Source organism: Orbicella franksi, chromosome 8, assembly GCF_964199315.1.
Source record: "Orbicella franksi chromosome 8, jaOrbFran1.1, whole genome shotgun sequence".
NCBI classification, from domain to species: Eukaryota; Metazoa; Cnidaria; class Anthozoa; order Scleractinia; family Merulinidae; genus Orbicella; species Orbicella franksi.
In genome coordinates, this window is record NC_138152.1 from 4,727,211 (window position 1) to 4,752,734 (window position 25,524).

Genomic DNA, 25,524 nt, shown 5'->3' on the forward strand with positions numbered 1-25,524 from the left:
TGGGTAGGTGGGGTGAATAACACTTCTGGGAAAATAAAGTTTCACAAGTTATTTTAATTTGTGAAAAAATACTTAAATGATCTATATTATTATATATCTTTTTAATGATGATCCCTCTTCTGGAAATTTCTTGCTTTCAACCCAGTGAACTTGTAATTGTTATCGCCATTGCCATTGCCATTATGAGTAGGGGTAGGACAGAGGTAAAAATGCTCAAGGCTCAGTCCCAGGACTATCACGTTTGACGGAAGAAGCGCCATGTTTATCGTGGTTTCCTTCCCATGATTTGACGAAGAAACTTTCAAGACTGGCAGCATTACCCTGCCATTATAACACTTGTCCTGACCGATGATGAAATAAACTTGGAAGATAATTAGTCTGTGGGAGTGGAAGAAAATATGGAAGAAAAGAAGAAGAAAACCGAAGCTTTGTTGCGTGCAGTGCTGATCAGCAGCCCTCGTGGAGTCCCACTCCGCCGCCTGGACAAGGAGTATAGGACTGTCACGTTTTCCTCGATAGCTTTCCAGGAAATGGGATACCACAGCCTTGAACATTATATCAGGAGCATCCCCAATGTGGCTATGCTCACGCGAGATGTGGACGGAGAATTTGTTGTGAAGGGAGTTGCTAGCGAGTCCGACCAGCATGTCGCAAAACTGATCGCTAAGCAAAAGAAACCAAAAAAGAAAGCGAAAACGAATTCACGAAGGCCGGTGTTTGTGAGAAGACCTACAGTCATCACCAGACCGGCGGCCATGGTGACCAGACAGGTCTTTATGACCAGACACCCGGTAGTCCAGGTTGTGAGGCCTTTGCCAGCTGTACCTCGAACCACAGGGACAGGAGTCCGTTTTATCCCACCTCGCATGATGAGGCAGGCTGGGTCTCAAGCCAGTGCTCATTCTATGGGAAATAATTTAATACAGAGAGGAGTTTCCCGACAAGTGCAGCAACAGGCACAAACCTTTGCAGCTGCTGCAACAAACACTACAAGGAAAGTCGAAGTGCTTTCCAACAGAATTTTAGTTCAGCAACCTGCAACTTCTTCTAGGAATGTTACTGGGGCTCCTCATCAAGGTATGTAAGGTTTAGTAAGGCCCTTGCAAGCAACGAAATGTTGTTCCTCTGAAGGTTTTCTTGTTTGTGCAGGGGCAGTTGGCTGGGGCATGAGGAAATAAATCTGACAAAAAATTTCAAGTAAGGCGGGAAAAGCCCTTTTCCCACCTTACTTGTAAACTTTTGACAACTCAATTTTTGCCAGATTTACTTCCTCCTGTCCCAGCTAACTGCCCCTGGGTCTCTGAGGATGGAGTTTTTGTAGAAGGAGATATAAAACTTCAAAAAAGTTTTGCAAACCTTCTAGACTGCTCACAGTCTCTGGTTTTCCTAGCATGTGATGTAAATAGAGAATGTGAAACAAAGAATAACCATCAAGTGGGTAGAAGCATGGGGTGCAAAAAGAAGGAAAAAGAAAGAGACTGCAGAGGAATTTTTTGATGTTTTCGATTTGCAGCCTTTGACACCTGTTTGACTGACCGCTCTGCCCAGTTTGTAGAACAATATTACTGGTGTAGTCAGTTCAATGCAATAGGTTAAACACGAATGTCCACTCATTATTTTGATGATTTCTATATCATCACTTTGTAAAAAAAGCCATGTTTACATGTAGCTTCATTGTCTTGTGGTGCATTTTAGGGGAATCTGCTCCAAAGAAAAGCTGGAAAAAGAAACCAAAAAGTCCAGGTACATGTAGCTAACAGGTTATTGATGGTTGGACAACTGATAGCACTATCTAGTAGAAAAATCACAATTGAAGCTCACTATTGCAATCTTGGTTTATCCTCCATGGGTAGGGGTTTAGGGAGGGACACCGATATAAAAAAGATGGGGGAACTCCCCTAAGAGGCACCAAGAACCTGTTTTGTGGGCATGGGTTGAATTTTTTCCCCCTTAAGAGGTACCATTTTAAAACATCACATTATGTCCTGCCATGTTTGTTTCGGCTCAATACCCTTAAAGGTACCGCAAAAGCTCTCGCTGTGGACCTTTTGAGGCTGACACCCTAAGAGGCACCAAAGCTGCTCTTTAATCCTGAAAAGGTACGACAAGCACCCCTGTCCTTTTTATAACCCCCAGGGGTATCCCAAAATCCTTGTTGAACTGAGATCATTCCCTCAGATATACTTTTTCAGTCATTTAGCATTAGCTATCAGAAATTTTGTCATTTCCTTTGAGAGTCTGAGATAGCAAGATTCAGCTGCATTATCTAGTGGAAGGTGTGAAGCTTGACTTAACCTTCACATTAAAGTGATGGCTTTGCTGGCCACTGGAATTGGAAATGAAAGAGGCTTGTCTTCAGTGAATTCAAATCCAACCTTAGATAACTACAACGGCTTATCTAACATATTAATCAGTGTAAATAGTTGGTCTAAATGTGAATGCTCTGGTTTGAATCCTTGCAGCAAGTGGACCCAACTGGCAAGGAATGGAACTGTCTGATTTTGACCATAAAGAGGGATCTGTAGAGCGTGTAGTCTATCTGTCAAACTCCTCAGCATCTACAAACAGAATAGCACCCCAAAGTAATCCTCTAAGCGAGGAAGGTAAGGAACATCTTCAGAAACACATTTCAGATGTCTGTTTCCTCATTTCAGCATCAGTGCTGTCATTAACTTTTGATTCACCTGTAACCTTGATCTTCACACTCGTGTCAAACTTGTTACCTTTCGAATGAATTGTATCAACTACAGGCAAGTTCACCCATAACATCAAGAGGCCATCAAACATACTCAGCTGTAGGAGACCTGTGTTATGTGTTACAGGTTACATCCCTTATTGATGGCCCTGAGCATCCATTTGCTCATGCGATTATTGTTTGTTTAATATTCTGCCATTTTGTATTTGTTCATTTGTGCCTTCATAACTACTTATTAACCAAGAGTGAGGTCTTTGTCAGAAAATCTCAGACCAAGACCTTGCCAAGACCTTGCCATATTGACTGAGTGATAGCAAGGTCAATAGAGCAAGGTGGAGGTTTTAGATTTTCTCGTAAAGACTGAACATTCAAGGTTAATAAGTTGTTTATTATATGGCATTTTGCTCTGTCTTTGCAGGCCCGTAATCGGCCCATGGGCATTACACGAAAATAATGCCCTACAGGTAGCCAATCAGAGCGTGCGTTAGATTGGCTACAAACACAAGCCATGCAATAAAACATAATATTGGGTTTCATCTGTTTGTTCATCTGTTCATCTGTGCATTTTGTTTGTACCTTCCTAGCTTCCTCCTTATTGTCAAGAAAAAATTATATATTATCACATTTTTTTATTGTCTTTCCCACACACTACTGTCAGATTGCTGATGATTGCATGTGCACCAAATGTACCTATGAAGAAAACAGACTCTTGTTGACTGTGTGAAAATCTGTTTCTTTCATTTGTCAGCCAGTAGAAAATAACCAACTTTTGATTGAAGATTCAGATCATTTTATGATTGAAGGATTTTGTTTTTCAGACTTAAAAATATATTCCAGGATAAAGCAGGTATCTAATTTGTACAATTACAATATAATGCAATTTTTTGTTATAATAATTTCTATGAAAACAGGGAGGAATTAAACCATCTTGTACTATCATGAAATAGATATTTTTGTTGTAATTATTAAATCTTTTAAGGGATCAGTAGCAAGGGATCAGTAATAAAAATTGTTGTGTTGTTTAGGTTGCAAATAAATGTTTGTGGCAAGTTGTAAGTAAAGAGTTCCAACTGTTCAATAAACAAAACCTTCAGTGGTTTTTTGTCAATTTGTCTGGTCAGGTAGCTGATCTTGTCAGTTTTTTGAACTGAGATCCTGCTCTTAGCTGGAACTGTGTTGTAGAACATGTATGACTGTCAAATGGCCCTTATGCATGATGACATCAAACAAGCAGATTTCGCCACCAGGCCTTACTTTGAAAATACAACTTGCAAATTTAATCATGGAAAAATTCCCAAAGCAGCAAAGATGAAAAGAATACCCTTGTGAAAACAACACGAAGGTGCCACAGGTTTGAGAAAATTTCTTGTACATGAGGCTTGGTGGTAAATTTTTAATGTGTGACATAATCATGCATAAGACCTTTTCTCAGACAGCTCAGTGAGTGAAAGAGCTTTGCTAACAGTGGCTGCTATTTTATGTTACCAGCTGATAGCAGATAAGCCCAAAGGTTTGTGGTTAAAAAGAATAGGACCAGAATACAAGAAGGCTTATGGTGAAGAACTCTCCAGCGACAAAGTGGAGAGATTGAAAACTCTCCCAGATATAGCAAGATGTGAAGAGTAAGTAACTTACTTTACATGTACTGTAATATGGTTTTTACTCGTTTACTACTATAGCAACCATTCAAATTTTCAAATTTTCGTATTTAACTGCCAGCTTCCCAATCTCAACAGTTCAGTCGTTAAAATTGCCTGATGAGTGTGGTCCTTGTACCATACGAAATAGTTCTGTAGCAATAAAACGATGATTACTCGTGAGACCTGAACTTCTCTGAAGTTATACATGTAGCTTTTACTCGTTTATATACATGTTTTCGTACAGTTATTTTCTTGGTTCAATATTAACGTTTCCATTGTTATTATGTACATGTGTGACAATGAAATTAATAATAATGAGAATAAGACGGGAAGTTAAAACTGAACAAAGGTTTTGTGGTGTACCAATCCACAACATAAACATTGTCACATGTTGCTTTGGTGATGGCTAAAGGTATTTGATGTTAAGTCAGTATCAAAAAATATTTTTGTTGCAAATGCTTGTACCTTCTGGTTGCTGAGTTCTTAGGCTGTGAGCAGTCTCTCTTTTCCTTGAAGATCTGTGGGAGGAATGCAAAACAAGTGGGGTGTCTTGCGAGCAGAGATTCCATGAGCCATAAGTAGCACTACTCTTTTTGCTCGTCTTCTGACGCCCATGTTACTTGCGGCTCATGGCTTTGCATATTGCACACTCACGACGGCTCACTTGTGTTGCGTTCTTCTTTGCGTTCTTCCTCATGAAATTTCAAGCAAAAGAGAGACTGCTTGCAGTCTACTGAGTTGCTGATGTTTAGGGTAACACATCGATTTAATTTGATATTGTTAATATTGTCTCATCCTTAATGTTTTATTTACTAGATTTGCTGGAGGTAACACCATTGTTTATCCTCTAAAACCCACGGTATGTAACATTTTACAATCGTGTACCATTGTACCATCATGATAAATATGAATTTCAGGAAGTGATCTCTTATGTCTTAAAAAGTCCCCCTCTTGAAGACAAGAGTTTCCTTAAGATAACCCCTCTACTGATCATGATGTTGTACATCCAAAATATAATAGAAGTGGTCAGGTTTGATTTGTGTATTTCAATGAATACAATGAATTTGAGTATTTTATTAATAAAATCTTCATATAATTTTCCATTATCAGGAAGAGAAGCCGCTCACTAAACCAACTCATCAAACAAATGGGGGTAAGAATATTAAAAAATTATAATAAAAAACAATTATAATTAATAGTAATTGGACTGAGTGGAGTACAATTCAGGAAAAAATTGCAGTCGAAAAAAGTCAGTAACACTTTGCGTAAGTTTTAAAAACCATAGGGAAAAATAATAAGGAAGCCATCAAAGCACACTTAATTGATATGCAGGTGGCATACGGGACTGTCATTAAGTTTTGAGTCCACTGTAGCCTTGATCTTGACACCCGTAACAAACTTGTTACCTTTTGAGTGAGTTGTATCAACTATACACACATTCATCCATAACATCAATGGTGCATAAAACATACTCAGCTGTAGCAGGTGTTACTGGTTACAGCCCTTATTGACAGCCCTGGGCATCGGTATCCAGTCACAGGTATCCAATCACAAAAAGTTGTACAGTAATTGGATACCTGTAATTGGACATCTGCATGATTGCACACTGATTATGCGAGAAATAAGCATGTGGAGAACCAATCACGATCAAGAATTTTGTTCTGGATACGATTATGGTGTAAATAGTGTTGTTTTTTCCTTCAAGAATGTCAGTTGTCATGACTATAAGAGTACACAAGCCTACGAAGCTCGGCATGCATTTGTGTATCATCATTTGGGAAATTGTTAACATCAAATGTATGGACTAAAATTCTGATAGGTTCAATGTTCTGTTGGGAGACAAATTATAAACATTCAAAATTTTGCTTTACACAATAAAAGTCTTAGCTGTTTTATTTACATATATTTCCTGTTTTATTGCCCATAAAGGACATTAGCTAGCATTTTTTGTGATTGACAATGTAGTCTTGATGCCCTTGGTCATGTAGAAATGTTTTGGTTCTCTTTCCGCCACTCTTAATCAAACTTGTTCATAATGAGTTCTCGCTTGTCCAGATTCTCCTAGGACTGTGGAAGTTTATACACTTCGACCACAAGACTTGCCAGCAAATAGGTAAGCATTATGCATCAATTTACTTCTAATCAGTTCCAAATAATTTGCTTGAAAAAGTGCAGCCCTCAGTTACATGTAGGTGCTGCCCTCAAATGACTGCTGCACATCGAAGCAAAAAAAACTATTAAATAAATACATGTACATGTAAGCACTTCTCTTTTTTTGTTTCAGAACTTCATCAGAAGTGTCAGTATCCCATGTTGACAATCCAGCTCATTTCTTCATTCACAACAAGTACAACTGGGATGCAATTGATGCCTTAAGTGCCAAGCTAAATGAGTTTTACCAGGTCAGATATAGTCAGTGTTTACCTCCTGCTTTTTCAATACATTTTACAGTGTACATTGTAACTTGGAATACAGTTTGAAGCTTGTCACAGATTTTGGCATAAGGATGACAACAGATTTTAAATTGGTTTTGCTGCTTAGTCCATTGCAGATGTTGGATTGACTTAAATGTAGAAGATTCTGTTTTACATCACTGTTGTTTAATTTTTTATGAAAATATTGATCTTAAAAATAGTTGAAGAAAGATTGTCTCCAAGTTTGCTTAGGTATGATAAGGTTGAATGAAATTGCTATTGAGATGAAGTATATAGCCTGTGAATGCAGACACATTTCCGGCTGTCACTTGTGTCCACCCACTGAAAATAGCATTTGTGGCAGAGGCAAGCAACAGCAATGCAGTATCTAGGACATTTTGATATCCACCTGATTTCCGGTTCTTCCAAAGACACCATGCTGTTTTTATCTTAATTTATCAGAGTCAATCCAGTAAAACTGATCTCCTACTGGCAGTTGAGCCTGGAATGTTTTGTTGTGCTCAATTTTCTGAAGATGATAGCTGGTATCGGGCTAGAATCACGGAAAACTCCACCAAAGATGATACTTCCCAAGTTCAAGTTATTTATGTAGACTTTGGCAACCATGAGCCACTGCCTGTATCACGGCTTCGCACACTGAGGAAGGAACATGCTGAGCTTCCCATGATGGCTGTACTCTGTGCACTGGATGGGGCCATGCCATCTGGAGGGGTGAGAATGCAGCTCCTTATAGTTCATACAGAATGTTTTTATAAGTATCCATAACCTTATGTTGTTGTGTGTGCTGAAATCTACCCTTCACTCAAAGAACATCTGCATTGAAAAGATAGCAATCAGACACATTTGAGGTAGACAAAAATATCTGCATTGAATTGTTGCTGTACGCTAATATTAAATAGTTAGGGGCTTGCATCTTGACCTTTGCTGTGCAATGTATCTTCCTGGCCTGTTTTATCCGGCACATTTTTTTACTTAACTCAATCTACATGGACATCACTGCTCCTTGTTATGTAGAGAAACTGAACAGTACTCAAGGGTGGCCTTAAGACTAATTTAGCACAGAAAAAAGCAATTACGCATTTATGACCAATTTAAGTTTTACCACAGGTTATAAAGCTAGCAATTGAACCTGTCATTCTTTGTATATCTTTTATTTTATACTGCTCAAGATTAAACTTTACTTTTACAGGATACATGGGGTGCTGCCTCGATAGACAGATTTAAGGAGCTCTGTGCTGCTACTGAATTCTTACATATGACAGTTATCAGAGCCGAAGGTACTCTTGCCTATTAATGAGCAGAAATTCTGAACTTGAGCAGAAATTCTTGTCCCAGGAAATGACTATCCTGAATCCTTTTTGAAGTCTCAACCACCAAAACCAAATGTCATTTCCCTCCCCTCAGTTTAGCACTGTAATTTCTCCCTGATTTCTTTTAACTACCCCAATGGCCTCGTGGTTAGTGTGCTCATCTCCCTGGATCCAACGGGTCTGGGTTTAGGTCCTGGCCGGGGACGTTGTGTTGTGTTCTTGTGCAAGACACTTTACTCTCACAGTGCCTCTCTCCACCCAGGTGTGTAAATGGGTACCGGCGAACTTAATGCTGGGGGTAGCCCTGTGATGGACTAGCATCCCATCCAGGGGGGAGTAGAAATACTCCTAGTCGCTTCATGCTACAGAAACCAGGATAAGCACCAGCCTGATGGGCCACTTGGCTTGTATGCAGACTTTACCTACCTACCTTACAATATAAAATGTTTTTATTTCAGGTCATCATCTGTATGTAGAGCTCAAAGACAGTGGAGGAAATGATATCAAAACTGTTCTGCAAAATGAAGGTCTCATAGGGAGAGATCCACCTGCCGACAAATTATCCTCCTCGTCATCATCATCAAGTAGCTCAAATTCAGCTTTGTCGTCGCTGACATCATCATCCTCAACTGATTCATTTGTATCTGTTACAACTGTAACCTCATCTACATCATCAAGTCTCACCAGCATTGTCCCCACCACAGACAGTCCAAGGTATGTTGTAGATGGTTTGCCAAGAGAACAGTTTTGCATTGAAGGAGAATTTAGGAAACTGGCTTGTCAGATTTGTTGATGAAATAGATTATTTAGGGAAGGCTGCCTTTCAGAGAGAGCATCTCATAGGTTGCACCCTAACCAAATTTGGAAATGTCTATTATTTTCAAGAAAATATTTTATTAGGTAAATGTACAGTAAGAGCATGTTTTTCCAAAAAGTCATGTTTGTGTGGGATTGACTTGTTATCTACAAATGTAATGCAAACTTGGTTACTTTGCACTGCAGAATTGAGTAAAAATCCTAGAACTTTATAAAATAATGTAAATGAAGTCTACATACATGTTAACACTGACTTTGTATGACAAACATGATTTTAGAGCAGTTTTCAATTGAGTTAATGTAAAACCAAAACCAAACCAATTACTTAATAGCAATTACAATAGACTACTCAGCCAATCTCAAGCTGTAGTGAAATGAAATCCAAAACCAAAGTGATTGCCTGATTACTTTCGACACCCTGAAAACACTGAAAACTGCTCAATGAATACCAGATATTATTGTGATCGCTCTGAAATAGATTTTCTATATCACAATCTTAAAAACTAAAAGGTGGGCTGTTCTATCAGTGAATGATCCTTCTTTGTGTTTTAGCAGTGAGAGAGAAGCCAAGGAATCTGAGGAGAGCAAAGTCAACACAAGAACCTTTTTAAGACACAGATTCTTGTCAAAAGATGAAGAGGCCCAAAAAATTCCAGGTGTTTGTCTATGTTTAATTAAATAGTGTCCCAGAGGAGTTGAAGGAATAATTGAAAAATTTTAACATGAAATTCAGTTAACATTTCCATGTTTGGTTTTTACTGTAAGTTAGAAATAACCCCTGTGAGGGAACCAATTGCACTAATTCCACTATTGGCAGCCAGCTCCTAGATGGAGACTGCGCTATCCAGGCAACCCAGCCATGAGCCCCCATGTGGAAGGGGAGACAGGCACCCGTCATACTGAATTAACAGTGGAAAGAGGGAGGGAAGAGAGGTGTAATGCTTGAAGTCGTGATCCGTGCAAAACAGCGCTCACTGTAAACGCTATTGCTGTGAAGGCTGCCAACACGTTTCAGTCCAAGGGTACATGTAATCCTGGTGCATGCGCATATCAAAAACACTGCTGACTACATTGTACTACGGAAATGCAGGCGCTCTTTGTTTTTAATCTTGACTTTTAAATTGCATTTAACTGCATTTAGTTTTATTAGAACACAACTGCATTTAGTTTTAAGAATTTGGTTGTACATAATTATACATCAGTGCGATATCCCCTTACAGTAGTCGAGGATTTTCTTTATTCTCTCTACCTGTCTGCTTCATATAGTATTGATATTTGTAAGAAGAAAATGAATGCTGATCACTTTGTTTATCGATTCACTAGAGAGGGAACAAATCCCAGATGAGGAGTTTCTAGATGTGTTTGTTTGCAATGTTCACAGCACTGACAACATCTGTGTCAATCTTTCTGGAGAAAATTATTCTGTAAGTGTAAGCTCAGCCAAGCTATAGAGACATAATTTGTTGACTTGTAATGTTGTTCTTTTATCATTATGTGCCATGTTGTTAGTTCTGTTTGCTAAGACGATGATGCTTTGCTTGTGTCAGTTTAAACCTAAATTGTATGTTTATCCTGTGTTTTCTAATACTAGCCCTGTTTAGAAGGTGGAGGCTTGTTGGCTCCATGGTTGGTGTGCTTGTCTCCGGATCGCACGGTCTGGGTTCAAGCCCTGGCTGGAGGCACTGTGTTGTGTTCTTAGGCAAGACACTTTACTCTCACAGTACCTCTCTCCACCCAGGCATACTAATGGGTACTGGTGACTTAAATGCTGGGGGTAACCCTGTGATGGACTAGTGTCCCATCCAGGGGAGTGTAAAAATACTCCCCAAGTCACTTCATACTTCAGAAACTGGGATAAGCTCTGGTCTGCTGGACATGGGCATGTACATGTATGCAGACTTTACCTTTATTTTGCTGTTCCTGTGTAAATATGTGCTATACTGTTTATGCCACTTAGGAGAAGCTAACAGCTCTGGAACAGAGTATGCTGTGCCATTATGAGGAACCAAGTTCTGAAGGTGTAGTATTAATAATAAGAAAATAACCCAATGAATATACATGCGCTGATTGGTTTAAAATTTTAAATCTTGTTTCTAAAACTTGTTAGAAATGCAGAACTAGCACAAACTGTTGACATAATGATAGCGCAAGCAGAGAGAATTAATCTTTTGATGATCAAAGTAAACAAATTGTTTTCTTTGTTTTGTTACGATATTTTCTAAAAGAAATAGAAAACATGTTCTCTGTGTTTCTATTGAGTTTTAGTAGAATCCTACTAGTATACTAATGCATATGCTGCAATCTGATTGGCTGAGCAACTCGTATACTATCAGCCATTAGAGTGCAGTGGCTGTCAGTTGTCCACGAAATGTGATGTTTTTATCGTTTTTCTGAAGTTTTGGAAGAAAGTTTAGATTGAAATGGACAATTAAATTCCTGAGAAGACTAAAAGAAGGACATTAACGGATTCTTGACTGTAACAACTTGAAATTATTGAAAAAACGGGTGCATGCGTGTAAACAACTGCAAATTAAGCAAGGACAATTCAATGCGTGCGATTTTGTTAAAGCATAAAGTTCAATAAAGCGTTGAGAAATAATTGGAAACCGTTATTTGCATTAATTTCAGTTAGAATTCTACTAAAACAATTAGATTATTTGCTCTCGATTTCTATGAGGCGATAGTTGATGAGGCCTTGATTCTATCACCTCATAAAAATCTCAAGCTCATAATCTAATTGTTAAATAGAATCCTTGTGAAAGTTTTGGAGAACTCGAAAAAGCTGTGGAACTTGCCACAGCTTTTCTCATTCTCCCAAACTGCCACTTGTGTTTCTATTAAACAATTAGATTATGAGCTTGAGATTTCTAATGTGTGATCACGCATACATGTAGAATTCAAGAGCAAATAATCTAATTGTTTTAGTATAAATCTTCTTGTCGTTCAAAAATTTAATCTAAATCCTCTTCAAAGACACTTTGAAAACACAAAGAAGCGGCCCCTAGCACACGCTGCTATGCTACTCACTATCTATCACAGAATTAGATAGTGAGTAACGTAGCCAATCAGAGAACAGTATTCGTGATAGAACGCTAGTAGATTTATACTAAAATTGGATAGAAACATAGTACATGTTTTCTATTTCTTAATAATTATGACTTGAATAAATGCATGAACGATCATCTCAGTTATGTACCCGAGGCAGCAGTGAAAACAAAACAGGCCGAAAAAAATAATCAGGCTTTATTTTCATGTGCGTAACTGCAATGATATTTCATGTCTTTACATCTTTCTCAGCAGTTCAAATATATGATCTTTCATACAAGTGTATTCAGTTGCAGTATTAGACAACAATTAATTGTTTGTGTCAAGGCTACAGATGTATTTAAAGATAGAAAATCTACATCAAATGTGATGCTAATATTATGAAATGCTGGTAAATGGAGTGAACACAGAGAAATTCCCATCAACTAAGCTGAGGGACGACAATAAACATAGACCCACATGTTATTGTGACAATAGATCTAGAAATAGGCAACATTGCCAATCAACTTGTCACTTAATCCCTGTTCAGTGATCACAGTGATGCTCTGTCCAAATAGCTTTAACTTCTAAATACTGTCTTGTGGACTATGAGTAGTCCCTCTTTTGCTTAGTCCATTGTGTGTGACGCGAAAGAAAGCTGTGAACAAAAAATGGCCGTGCAAACTCTTGAGGGTGAGAAGCACATGCATCTCGCCCCCAGGATTTCACGCAGCCATTTTTTCGTGTGGTTTTCTTTCGTGTCACGCACAGTGAACTAAACGAAAGAGGGACTACTCGTAGTCTGACTGTCTTCATGTTTTTGGTTTAATTTAGAGGTTGTAAAAATCAACCCTGGCAATATATTTGCCATCTATTCCAAGGAGATCCATTCCGAGGGTCTTTGGTATCGAGTCAAGGTTCTTAAGGTCAAAGGAGACAAAGTTCAGATCGAGTACATGGACTATGGTGACACAGGAATGGTACCCAGCTCAAGCTTGAAGAATATTCCACCAAGATTTCTAGAACTGCCTTTCCAGGTTTGTGACTAAAGATCCTTCCTTTCCAGTTTACCATAAGAGTTTTGGGATATTATGATTGTTGTTCTAATAGAGACTGTCATGTGGTTGCAACACTGTCTTTAAATTTTGGATAACCTGTTGCCTTGGTCTTTACACTCGTAACAAACATATTGCTTTATGCATGAATACATATAAAACAACAGGCAATTTTACCTATATTTTATGTTATGGGTAACAAATTGCTCCCTCATTTTAGTGCAAAGTTTCAGTGTTTATTTATGATTTCACATGTGAAATTATAAAATCGTCACAAAATGTTTTGATACAATACTATAATAGACATAAGTCAAATACCCACGATTGTGAGCATAATTTGTCACCCATGATATTAAAAAGTAATCAAATGGTATACTCATAAAATAAAGAAATAATTTCACTTACACTTTGTCAAAATTCAAATGATTTCCCTCACCTTGAATTAATAGAATTTTGATAAAATGTGCGTGAAATTATTCCCTAACTTCACTTGTCACCGTTTGATTACCCATACTAACATCAAGGCCCCATCAATTGTGGTCATTTGCAACAGGTGTAACGGGTTACAGTCCTTAGTGACAGCCCTGAGTTGGAACTCATGTTTACTTCAAGAGCTATTCTGGGAAGGTAACCTTATATGGGCAGCCCCTGGGCAGTTTTAGGATCGAACTACCTGCTGCAAATACTTATTCTTTTAAAATTTTTGAAGCAAGATATTTTTTAATAAGGATAACTTTTTTTTTTAAGGCCTGCACTATCAGTCTCAATGGGCTGCCTAAAACAAAGAATTCAGAAGTTGTTCTTAAGCTAAAGCACATGACACTCAACAGGGATCTTGTCGCAGAAGTTGTTAAAAGGTAGGTAGGGATAGTGGTTTTGTTAGAAAGATGTGCATTAACTACGTGTGAATGATGATTAAGGTTAAAGTCCTGACACAATAGTATATAAGGTAAAGGCTAGATCTGTGCTGGGTTAGCAGTCCAAACTTTTCCCAGTTGCTAGTGGCTTAAACTTTTCCTATTTGCTAGCGGCCCAAACTTTTCCCAGTCGCTAGCGGCTTCAACTTTTCCCAGTTTCTGTAGTATGAGGCAATTAGTAGTATTTTCTACTCCTTCCAAACAGCTGGAGCTTTTCCCAGATTCTGTAGCATGAAGCAACTAGGTGTATTTCTACATGCACAAGCTCGCCCCAGATAGGATGCTGTATGGTCAATTGCAGGGCTACCCCCAGCATTGAATTTGGCAGTATGCATTGAAGGAGAGAGAGAGAGAGACAGAGAGAGAGAGAGAGAGAGAGACACTGTGAGAGTGAAGTGTCTTGCCCAAGTGTCTTGATGATGCATGGTAAATAACCTTTATAACATTTACTTTCCTCATTTTCTACACATGCTGTAACTTGCAAGAGTGAAAATACTAAATTATGCACAATGATTGGTGAAGGAAAAGGTAACAAATCTTAAGGAGCACACTTTTTTAAACTTATAGTTAACACTGTTTTTACTTTGTTCTGTTTGCAGGTCTGGGAACACAGCATCAGTTGAGTTGTATGACACCACCTCATCTGAAGTTGCAGACATTAATATAAACACAATGCTACGATCTTTGGTGATTCCAGATGAGGAGATGATCCCAGTCTTACCAAAGGTACCAAATGTCTCCTTGACATTGAGCCTAGTTTAACATTTGGTGTGTTCTTAGCCCTGAGTAACACTCAACCAGGATCAGTCTTCAAGACATGTTATGTTGTTTTATAGTTTTTGAGGCTGTAAACAATATGAAACCCTTTAACAGCAGTCATTTGATAGTGATTTGATGTGGTTTAGTTATTTTTCAACGTTATTTTCACGAAGTAACATTTTTAAACTATGTCTTTGCTAAATCTGTCTCTTCTATCTTGGCCTTTCTTTACTCAGCAGTAAAATGATTAATTCATATCAATCGGAGTGCAGCCATAAAGAACAAACAAACAAAAACAAAAATTGCGTCGCATAAATAGCGAAGCGCGCGAGTGACGTAAGAACTCAGACAAACAAAACGGAATGGTGGAAAATTTGACGCTTTTTCAAGCGTGTAAGCGGGTGTTCCTAAAACAGTTTTAAAACGAAAATTTGGCGTTCATTTTCCTCCTATTTCTCTCAGAACACGCTAATTTTGTCTGAGTCTCGCGGGGTTTCAATAATTTGCATTCTTTTCTTAGATGCTTCGTTATTTTAAGAAAGAACCAATTTTGGCTTTAAGTCTTTTAAGCGTGTTTTAATGATTGTTACATGTAGATGTAGTGATATCAAGGTTGGACTATATTGACAATAATTATTATTCCTTCATTTCCTTGATAGCCTGGAGAACAAATTGATGCATATGTGACTTATGTGACGCCGCAAGGAAATATATTCATTCAAATTCCTGGTGGTGGAACAACGAGACTGGAGGAACTTATGCAAGACATAAGCAAACATTACTCTCAGGTACTCTCACTTCACACATTTTTCAATAATTTCTTGAGTTGTGCGTGATAATTTCGTGAGGATGTCCCCAAGAAATTCTAGCATGCATGCTAAGGCCTTCAAAAATTTCTTGAGTGATAATTGAGGATTTGTTAAACATTTTTATTCAAATTTTAGCCAACGAAAGCTGCAGAGTTCCTGTCCAATCCCCACAAGAACAAGATATGCTGTGCTAAATGTTCTGATGGAGCCTGGTACAGAGCGATAGTGACTAAGGTCCTACCTAACAGACAGGTAATTGCTTGTTTAGATATTGCTGTTTGCAATAATTTTGTCCAAACACTCTCAACTAGGAAACTTAATTACAAATCAACAGCACCACGGGAAAGTACTGCTCAACAGCGTTCATTTGAATAACCACACTCTAGCGTTTCATCCTCAGACTTAAGGTAGAATCACCTTGTACAACATTATACACAGTACCACATGAAAGTATTGCTCAATGACTTTCATTTGAATAACCACACTCTAGGGTTTCATTCGCAGACTTAAAAGGTAGATTCACCTTGTACAGCATAATAAACAGAACCACACGAAAGTACTGCTCAATAGCTTTCATTTGAATGGTCACACACTAGGGTTTCATCCACAGACTTAAAAGTTAGAACCACCTTGTGTAGTTTTATACACAGTACCGCACGAAAGTACTGCTCAATAGCTTTCATTTGAATGGTCACACACTAAGGTTTCGTCCACAGACTTAAAAGTTAGAACCACCTTGTACAGTATTATACACAGTACCACATGAAAGTACTGCTCAAAAGCTTTCATTTGTCGAATGTTTACACCTTAGGACGTAAAGCAAACAACACACTTCACATGGTGATGGGACTCAATTTATTGGTGTTGTCATAATTTATCATCCATTTTTTGTGGATAAATATGCCTCAGTTCAACTGCATGAACTATTAACATGTATCGTCTGCCTTACTTTCTCTATCGAAGACAATGAAAACTCTACTTGAATCCAAGAATTGCAGACTGCATCAATGAAATATGTTTTCTTTTAAGGTTGAAGTGCAGTACGTTGACTATGGAAACATAGAGCAGCTTCCAGTATCAAGTCTCCGTGAACCTGCCAGAGCTATCGGCCATGTCAACTCGCTTCCTTTTCAGGTACTGTGGTATTAAAAAAGCTTCCAGTAATAAGACTAAAGGAACATTCTAATTGAAGGAGCTACGTTAAACTGTCAAGAAAGACAAAAGATTCGAATTATGTGGGAGATCGCAAAAATGTACATAGAGGGCAGTTAAAGTCAGATTATTTGAGATTTTGAAAGAAAAATAACAAGAAATGCAATTAGAGCAGCTCCCGATCTAACAAACAAGGAAGTTAAGCATTCGGCGGCATTGAAAACTGGTGAAAGTGAAGAATTATTTCATATAAACTTCACATCATTGAAAACTGGTGTTGTTTAAAAGAGCGTTGTTCAGTCAGATTTCAGTTTTTTTTTTGTGAGGGTTGAATTTACTTTTTGTTGTTGGTTACTTTTTGGTTTTTGAAGGCCTTGGAATGCAAGCTAGAAGGAACTGACAAGGTAAGAGAAGTTATGAATTGAATGCAGTATGTTATTGGTGTAAATTAATATGACCGCCGCTTGCTTAGCTCAGTTGGCAGAGCACCAGACTGCTGTGCGGGAGGTCGAGAGTTCAAGCTCCCAATACTCTTAAAGTAACTGAGGAAAATGTGCTGCCTTTGAAAGGCTTCTCGTATAAGGACTATAAACCGTAGGTCCCTTCTCCTGCATCTTCAGTGTTACATGGTTAGCAGGGGACATTAAAGAACCCATACACTTATTGCAAAGAGTAGGGCATAGAGTTGCCGATGTTGTGGTCTGGCCTTGTCTCACGGGTTAGTGTTTCACAGAGAGTTAACCTCATCGCGCCTTTCCCCCTTGGGCAGACCCTTGGACAGAATTGTCCAAGAAAAATTGCTTTAAATTGTCTTAAAGTTTAATCAGCTTTATATTCACTGGACGTACTCTTTACCATACAGCAGGAATCCTTGACCGAGGAGCAAGGCTATGCAATTATGGAAAGAAACGTTTTACTTGAGGTAAGAGCTTCAGAACATTGTTTACAAACTAAATGTATGACGTTGTCTAATTTTGTTGTTGTTCAGCATCATTCTTGTCAATCAGTCGTCATCGTTGTAATCATAGTCAATTTTATTTTATAATACTTGATAACACCTGGTCTTCGCGTGAGCTGTGAAACGTGAAAATGGTGTTGACCTTTTACATTGCAATAGCTGCATGTTTTCGTGGTCATTTTTTATTTAAAACGCGCGTTATATATCCATGGTCTTCCCGTGAACTGTGGAACGTAACTATTTGCTAAATGTTATAATTTCATGAGCTTCTACATAGCCATAGCAGCCGTCATTTACGTCAGCGTAATTGAGGAGAACCAGTTCTCCGCCGTCAGGTTAACACTATTGGCGACGTGAAAAGCAACTTTACCATCTTGAGGAAATGCTAGGGAAAGCTTAATAACTTGCAGGTTTTAAAAAACCCTAAAAATGTTGTTTTTTGTAGGTTGTACAGTCTTCTGATTTGCCCCTTGTAAGATTATTCGTTCCTTCTGAGGAAGACGAGAACACTCTGTTAAACTTGGCAGAGTTAATAGGATTGGAAAGTGAAAAACAGGGCGACATTCAAGAAGAAGAATCAACTTTTGCTGGGTATATGGCATTTTCTACTATAATTGAGGAGAAGATAAAGTCTTCGTAACTACATTCCTCAGTCTCCCTCCCAGCCCCTCTCTATATAGCGTTTTCACGTGACCAGCCATGAATATGTTTAAAAAAATGATTCACGATTAGACTTTGGAGGCCAAATATTGAAAATTCAAGTCTTGACCTGTCATGAAAAATTTTGAAAATTTAATATTTGACCTGTCATGCCAAATATTGAAAATTCAAGATTTGACCAGCAGCGATATTGGTGTCTCAAAATAATGAAATGACGGTCATGTTTTTGTTCCAAACCAGACCTTTCAAAGTTGGACTCTTATCTTATGTAAACACTTTCTTTTGTTCCAATAAATTTGCATGGCTGCTGGCCAGGCGAGTGAAAACGCTCAATAAAGCTCTAAACCCAATGTAAGTAGATATCTTTTATGGAAAGAGCTAGATGTCTTCAAAGTTTACAGCCAACGCTGGTTTTCCCAGTTGTGGAAGTGGTGTGGCCGAGTGGTTTAGGGCGCTGGATTTGAAATCTGGAGGTCCCTGGTTGAAATCCTCCTCCCTACCTTTATCTGGATTTGTTCTCGGTAGCCCCGAGTTCAACTCCTCGACCGCGTTGTGTAAATAGCCTACTGGTCAGTCTCCCACCAGTTGGGATTCTTAATAGTTTATTTTCTATTTGCTAATTTCTTTTCATTCAGCACAACAGTGCTAAATACATTTGACACTTAAATGAATTATTTATTTTCGTCTTTTTCCCGTTTCTCCAGAAATGACGATGCTGTGTCAGAGCCTCCTGACGATGGCTCTGTTGATGGAGACAGCGTGGCATCTGAAAGCTCATCAGACGCCAGTAAATCACCAGAGGAAGGCGACAAGATCACCATCCCACCGCCACTAGACTTCTCTCAACCTTGGGTAGACGTCTATATTCTGGAATTTGTAGACCCTAGCCTTTTCATGGTGAGAACACAAAACACTGTACTATGATACCCAGCTTTTTTATGGTGTAAATCCCGTCACGATACTTCAGTTGTCTTTTGATTTTATTTTCTTTATTTCAAAATCCATTGATGCCATGTTTTTAATCGCCTGCTACGCAGACGTTCTTTGGGCGTCTCCCCCTTCCTCGCATCTGCTTGGGAGGCTAGGCTTTTAATGGCAATAACTCGAAGCACTGTACCTTTTCAAACATGCAGCTACCATTACATGTATGGTAACTTGAAGTGTCCATTCTATATAATTTTTGTTCTGCTCTCTCCCCATCCATTCTAGAATTTGATAACCCAAAAAGTAACTGATATGCTTTGTCTTTTCTTTGTAGTTTGAGTGCTTAGAATTGCTGAAACGGAAAGAGGAACTGGAAGAGAAAATTCAAGAGTACTACACTGTATGTAATCAATCACGATTTGCGTGTTTTAGGCAACATAACAAGATCCTGTTTTATTCACACACTTCCTAAAGTGGGTTTACCGTAATGTGATTCTTGAGTGGAGGGTACAGATGTACTGTTCTTGTCGATGAGACGCCACTAGGTCCGTTTAATGGGTGAAAATGTATTCCGACTGAATGACCCTGTCATTGACAACTGCAGATGGACTGTCTATGTCTTGCTTGGTTCAGAACACAGCTATTACTCTCTTTAAGCCAAGACATATTTAACAAAAAGCTTGGAAATCACAGACAAAACTGAAAGCCTGGTAGACTTTAAAGCTCGAAGCTTTTAAGCATGATTAGCTTTGGTGTAATCGGAGAATATTAGTCTCCACTTAACGTGCTATACTCGTAGAGAGTTCAGTTATACTTCAATACCTTTCCTTCACAGGGCAGAAGCAAAACTCCTTTCAGGGAGGTCAGACCAGGTGTTTTATGCGCCGTGCACAATGCAGAGGATAACATGTGGTACAGGGGAGTGATCAAAGCTTCTCTGTCTCCTCAGCAGGTCAGTTGAGAAGTAGCCCAACGTTTCCTCACTCGCTCAGTGACTAATATATTTTATTTTGTATTAGACCTGTGTGCGTTTTGCTGATCATGGAGATTTTGGAATTGTGCCCTCGACCAGTTTGCAAGCTTTACCAGATGAGTTCAGAGAACTGCCCCTGATGGCTGTTCAAGGATGCCTGCATGGTATGTAATGAGGGGACATTAGATAACAATCTGTAAGGAAACCTGTTATATTGCGAGTAGATGTGTTAGTGGGCGGAAAATAACATCTTCGTTATTACCCCGCCCTCTGCCCCCACCCCTCCTACCCCGCCAACAACAATTTCTCACGTTACGTGGTAACATCCCCCTGAAGAGCACGAGCTCAGTTTTTGCCTCCCGGTAATTCAAGCGAAAACTTCACTGCATTAGTAGTAATGAACGTGAGGAATTGTCCCTGTTATTCTTCCGTGTAGGGGTGGAGCCAGTGGGAGCGGACTTAGCCGAGTGGTCAGAGGAGGCAAGGTGGCGATTTGAGGAGCTGACGGCGGGTAAGAAACTGGTAGCGAAGCCAAGGGGCGAGGCAAATCACAGCCGCTCTACTAATGAAGAAACCAAAATATCACTTGAACTTTATGACACGTCAAAAGGCAACGAGGATGTGCTGATCGCTGAGGTATTGATCAATGAAGGTTTAGCAAGACGAATAAATGAAACGTAGAGAGATTGGAAAAAGGGAGAAGAGATAAATGGGAAGTTCTCTTGCTTATGTGCTTCACGAGAAGACCAAGAGTTATTGACAGCTGGAGCACGAAGCCTCTTTATTAAGATTAAAATTACTACGAGCGTCGTGCTTCGTTACCGCGCTCGCCAGGATCACGTTATAGTTCAAGGGAGGACATTGAAGATAAAAGCGCTTGTATTGTTGGAAAAGTTAGTAGTCGAAGTTAGTATGCCGTGTCACGCAATGTCCGTCGTAGCCGTGATTTCGATCGTCACGCAGCATGACGATATAGTATTGCGTAGCGGCTCAAGTTATGGTTAAAATAGACCAATTTCGATATATTAAAATTCAGCCCAAAACAATGGACCTTAGTACGAGGCTCTGGGGAATAACTACAGAGTTTGTGGGGTTTATTCCCCAGAGCCTCTGTTAGGCTGAATTTTAATATATCGAAATTGGTCTATTCAAGGCGACCACTTACCATAGCCGTTGATTGTGCCGTCACACCAGTACTAGCTAAAAGTGAGTAGAGGGCAGCGTTGCATGACGAACGAAGTAACGGTTGCGACTAAGAGACCACTCGTGGAAACGTATTTATGTCTGATAAAAATGAAATTTTCATTGATTATTGCACATGAACATTTGGTTGGCATTTCGGTACCAGCACCCTAAGAAGGTTAAGTTTTCCTGTTTATGTGGCTGACAAAGATGCCAGAGATTAATACTGTTGTGAATTGTTCGTTTTTACCATAATTTTCCGTTCACTTGACAATGATCATTTTAGGTTTGCATGTTGCTCTACAGATTGAGGTCAGTCCAGTGAGAAAATTGATTGATAGATAACGTATTGTTGTATGTAAGGTTTGGTAATCATGAATTTGGTCTCGTTCTGAAAAGGTATACACCCTTTGCATAAATGGCGTGTAAATTTGAATAACAATATTTTGTACTTCCTTGGCCTCGTACTGATGTTTCCAGACTAAGGATTTTTCACATGAATGCGAGGCTTAGTATGTATAAGTATTGTTATTCAAATTTTGGTTCAAAGGGTCCATAGACCGTTTAGGAAAGAGTAGAAAGACTGTTGGAACATTGTGAATGGAAACATTTTTCCCATTTCTATGCAAGGACGATTTTTTGTGGCTAAAAGATTGGGTGGAGCGATTTCTCTTTCCCACCCTCCCCTACTTAATTTTTCTAATGGTCCATGTCTTAAGGATGTCACTCATTAGTGTGCCACATTCCAGTCCTAACACCGCTTCCTTGTATCTCGCTGTAGGCGAACTCTTGGACGAAAGCACAGCTACTCTTATTTACTCAGGGTTAATTACTGCGATATTCCGGGTGACGCTGAGACGACGGCATGAAAGAAAGTCCTCTAACTCGCACACGAGCAGTCTGGTACCAAGCCCAGTTGTTCAACGGGTGGATAACGCTATGCACTGGAAAAATTACTATCTAGTGGATAGCGTAGTTTGCTTTGTCGACACTTGTCCACTGGATAGCGATTTATCCAGTGGATAGTGTTAACCACCCTTTGAGCAGTTTGGCCGTTCTTGTTTCAAGCACAATGAAGCTAATCTAGGATTAAAGAAACGTTTTGATTTTTAAAATTGGTTTATACTTTTTCTGTTTTCAAATTTGTTTGTCCACAAGTTTTGACTTAGACTCATCTCCATGGCGGTCATATAGGTGTTTCCAAACAACAGGAAATGTTTTCGTAAGAAGTTGTCTTAATTTTACGTAGGGCCCCTTTTGATACCAGCCTATGGCTGATAGGGCTACCCTGCCTAAATGTTGATGACTTGACTTGACATGACGTGAGAAAAGACTTCATTTCCTAAAGGTTAGGAAGTTACTGTTTGGGAAAACCAATATGGCGGCCGTGATGTCATGTGAAAACGCTTAATACAAACGTGAAAACTTTGATCGGTCTTTAATCCTGGATTAGCTTTAATTGCCTTTCAAACAGCGAGGATTGATAGCGAAATTCTCCCTACTGTTTTCATATATTGTTTGTGGCGTGCCTCGGGAGAATAAGAGTTTTAATCAGGCGTTTTGTTCGGAGATGATCAAGACAGTCATCCCCATTTACATCAGCGTGTATTTGAATTTGTTACGAAGAGGTGCAGGGAAGTTATAGATTAATCAGAGCTGGTAATTGAAGACCCAGCAGCAATTTTAATTTGTCAAGTTTATATTTATAGTCACGTCGTTAGAAAATTAAGTAATTAAATTACTGGCTTCCGTTTTTCGTGTGTGTTTGTTCACTTTGTGTTTCCGATTTGTGGGGTTTAAATCGTTAGTGCTGTGAAAACTCTTGCCCTGTTGTTACAAAAGCAAATAAGGTAATTAATCCAGGATTTTTTAGATCTTCAGTGAAGTTTCAAGTTTATACTCACAGACCACACTACTGCGTTTTCGTATGAAAACGCATACTTTTTGATGCGTTTTCGCCAATCGTGCACACTAAAACGACCTCAAATGGCTGATGAAAATTAAACGGAGGCTTTCAAAAACGGTTTCAAAATGGAGCCTTTTGAAAACACTCCGTTTCTAGTGTGGATAGGTGAAAACGGAAGCTTTTGAAAACGGTGCGAAAAAAACGTCATATACAGTTGCTTCCATCAGAGTTTTCGCGCGTTTTACTAAGGGCGATAGGTGAAACTATCAAAAAGTATTTTTTCATACGAAAACGCAGCAGTGTGGGCAGGTGAAAACAAACCGGCCTGGACGAAAATATTTTGCTTCGTTTTCGTTCAGGATACTTTTGGAAACGCACCATTCCGGTCGGGGTCCTTTGATTGTATATTCCTTCACTTGGAACAGTTGACGAGTGTCAAACTCCACCTGAAACTCCGCAACACTATGTAATACAAACACTAGCACTGTTATACAAGAAAAACTAGAAGCTTGGGAACTTTTGATTCTCGATTAGCTGGCGTTGATCTGTTTTTATGAAAGAAGATCTATTTTGTCATTCATCTCCAGTTTAATTTTTCTTTTTTTTTTTATGAAGATCGTATTACGGTAATTTGGCATGGGATCCTGCCAACACAAACTGGCGGGTATGTTTGTACCCAAATAAACAAATCAAACCGCAAAATGGTTTATCCTGCTCTCGGTTTTCACGGAATGATCTTCCGGCTTTGTCAGTTAATATTTTCCTTCCTCTATATTCTTTAAGCAGAGGGTGTTGAACAATGCTTGAAGAGGGGAAGCTCTAATTCCTTCAAGTACGGATGAAGTGAGAACAGTTTTGAGGCACCGTTTCCTTAATTAATGATTTTTTTTTTCTTCCCCCGCACTTGGTGCGTCATGTAAACTTCACCAGGAAGCCCAACCGCACGCGAGGCAAGTGGCCGCTAAATATAGCTGTTTGAGAAATCTAAATTATGCAAGAAACTCTGAAGAATTAACACTTCTTGTCGTCTCGATCATGAAGACACGGTGGAGACATGAAAGTGGTTCACTAAATACTGAGAAATTGAATTTGGACGGATTAACTTTCGTCTGCCTAATCTTCTAGTCTTATGGAAATAAACACCCTTTTAAAAGCAGGAGTGTTCCCACATCCTGTTTATTTATCTATCCCTCGATCGAGTTCCCTTCTATCTTTGACCCTTTCTGTTCTAAATCCTAAAAAAGCGAATCGTTTGTCACGGAACTAAAGATAGTTGCAGTAAAGTTTCTTCCATACGGTTGTAGTTAATGCTGTTCTCGGAGTGGTTGCCCCTTTGAAGCCTGTGGTGGACGTCTTAGTGCCCAGTGGCAGTTATTTATTCCGTTTTGCGCTTGTTGGAACGTTTTGCGCCTCTTCCAAACGTCCGAGTTTCAAATTATTGTATTCCTCTTTCCTTTTTTTTGGTATAAATAAATGTTGTAGTCGTCCTGCCATTGAAAAAAAGGCCTTGCACTACTCACAAAACTTTTTTTTTTCCCTTGCCCGTGCAGCTAGATTATTTTATGATCTATTTCTATTCCAAAACGGGAACGTGGGTGGCTTCTGATAGGCTTGATATTGATCGTGAAATAAAATGGACTGACAGTCACCTCGGAGCGCGGGAGAGGTTCAAGGATAGAACTTTTTCAAAGTCTCCTAGATCGAGAGAACATAGAGTACGTTATCTTAAAACAAACTAGAAATGAATCATTCTTCCTAAATTCAGTTGTCGAATTTCTTCTCGTTTTAAGGTCTTGCAGAATACGTTTCTTGGCCATGCTGTTGTGAGTTACCTTAGGCCCAGTTCAGACATCGCTATCTTCCGTGCCAAACTAAATTCAGGGATTAAGTTTGACAAAAGCACGACAGAAGTACAGCGCCTGAATCAAAGTAAAGGACTAAATATGTAATGAAGTTTTATTTTCGTTTTAAGTTCATAGGAAAATTTAATTTTGCGTCGTAGAGATTTGAGCAAAAGGAGAGCCAGTGTTTCTAGTACGTGTTTTATGCTCGCATGGAGGGCGTCGCGAAATTTCAGTGTAATTTACAATGCTATTTTTGTCAACATCTTATCGTTATGTCCTGGGATCTAAATAGGCAAGAAGCCAGCGATGAGCAAGTATGCTATATATGCTGAAAAAACAATTTCCGTGTTTGCTCAATCAATTTTGACGAGGGCGTTCTGCCGTGCATGACCACTTCAATCTTGTGCTGAAACGTCTGAAAGGTAAACAGGATGTTTTCTACAACGGAACATAACTTTAAGAAAT

General features: G+C 39.0%; 1 protein-coding gene across 2 annotated transcripts; it reads left to right on the forward strand.

Annotated features, from left to right (window-relative positions):
* The first annotated feature begins 62 nt into the window (after nucleotides 1–62).
* Nucleotides 63–22,708, forward strand: LOC145495004 (tudor domain-containing protein 7-like). 2 transcript variants are annotated; one of them, XM_081474579.1, is made up of 29 exons: nucleotides 63–1,077; nucleotides 1,696–1,743; nucleotides 2,463–2,603; nucleotides 3,514–3,542; nucleotides 4,184–4,317; nucleotides 5,152–5,194; nucleotides 5,446–5,488; nucleotides 6,391–6,448; nucleotides 6,620–6,737; nucleotides 7,212–7,481; nucleotides 7,960–8,047; nucleotides 8,539–8,794; nucleotides 9,449–9,552; nucleotides 10,220–10,320; nucleotides 10,854–10,914; nucleotides 12,755–12,957; nucleotides 13,723–13,832; nucleotides 14,492–14,618; nucleotides 15,311–15,439; nucleotides 15,596–15,712; nucleotides 16,490–16,594; nucleotides 16,984–17,016; nucleotides 17,475–17,534; nucleotides 18,016–18,161; nucleotides 18,935–19,127; nucleotides 19,489–19,554; nucleotides 19,990–20,106; nucleotides 20,174–20,291; nucleotides 20,564–22,708. In XM_081474579.1, the coding sequence occupies exons 1-29, from the start codon at nucleotides 399–401 to the stop codon at nucleotides 20,806–20,808; spliced, it is 3,942 nt and encodes a 1,313-aa protein (XP_081330705.1). In that variant the 5' UTR covers nucleotides 63–398; the 3' UTR covers nucleotides 20,809–22,708. The 2 variants fall into 2 exon arrangements, with proteins under 2 accessions (XP_081330705.1, XP_081330706.1); XM_081474580.1 differs by having other exon boundaries at nucleotides 9,452–9,552.
* The last annotated feature ends 2,816 nt before the right edge of the window (nucleotides 22,709–25,524 follow it).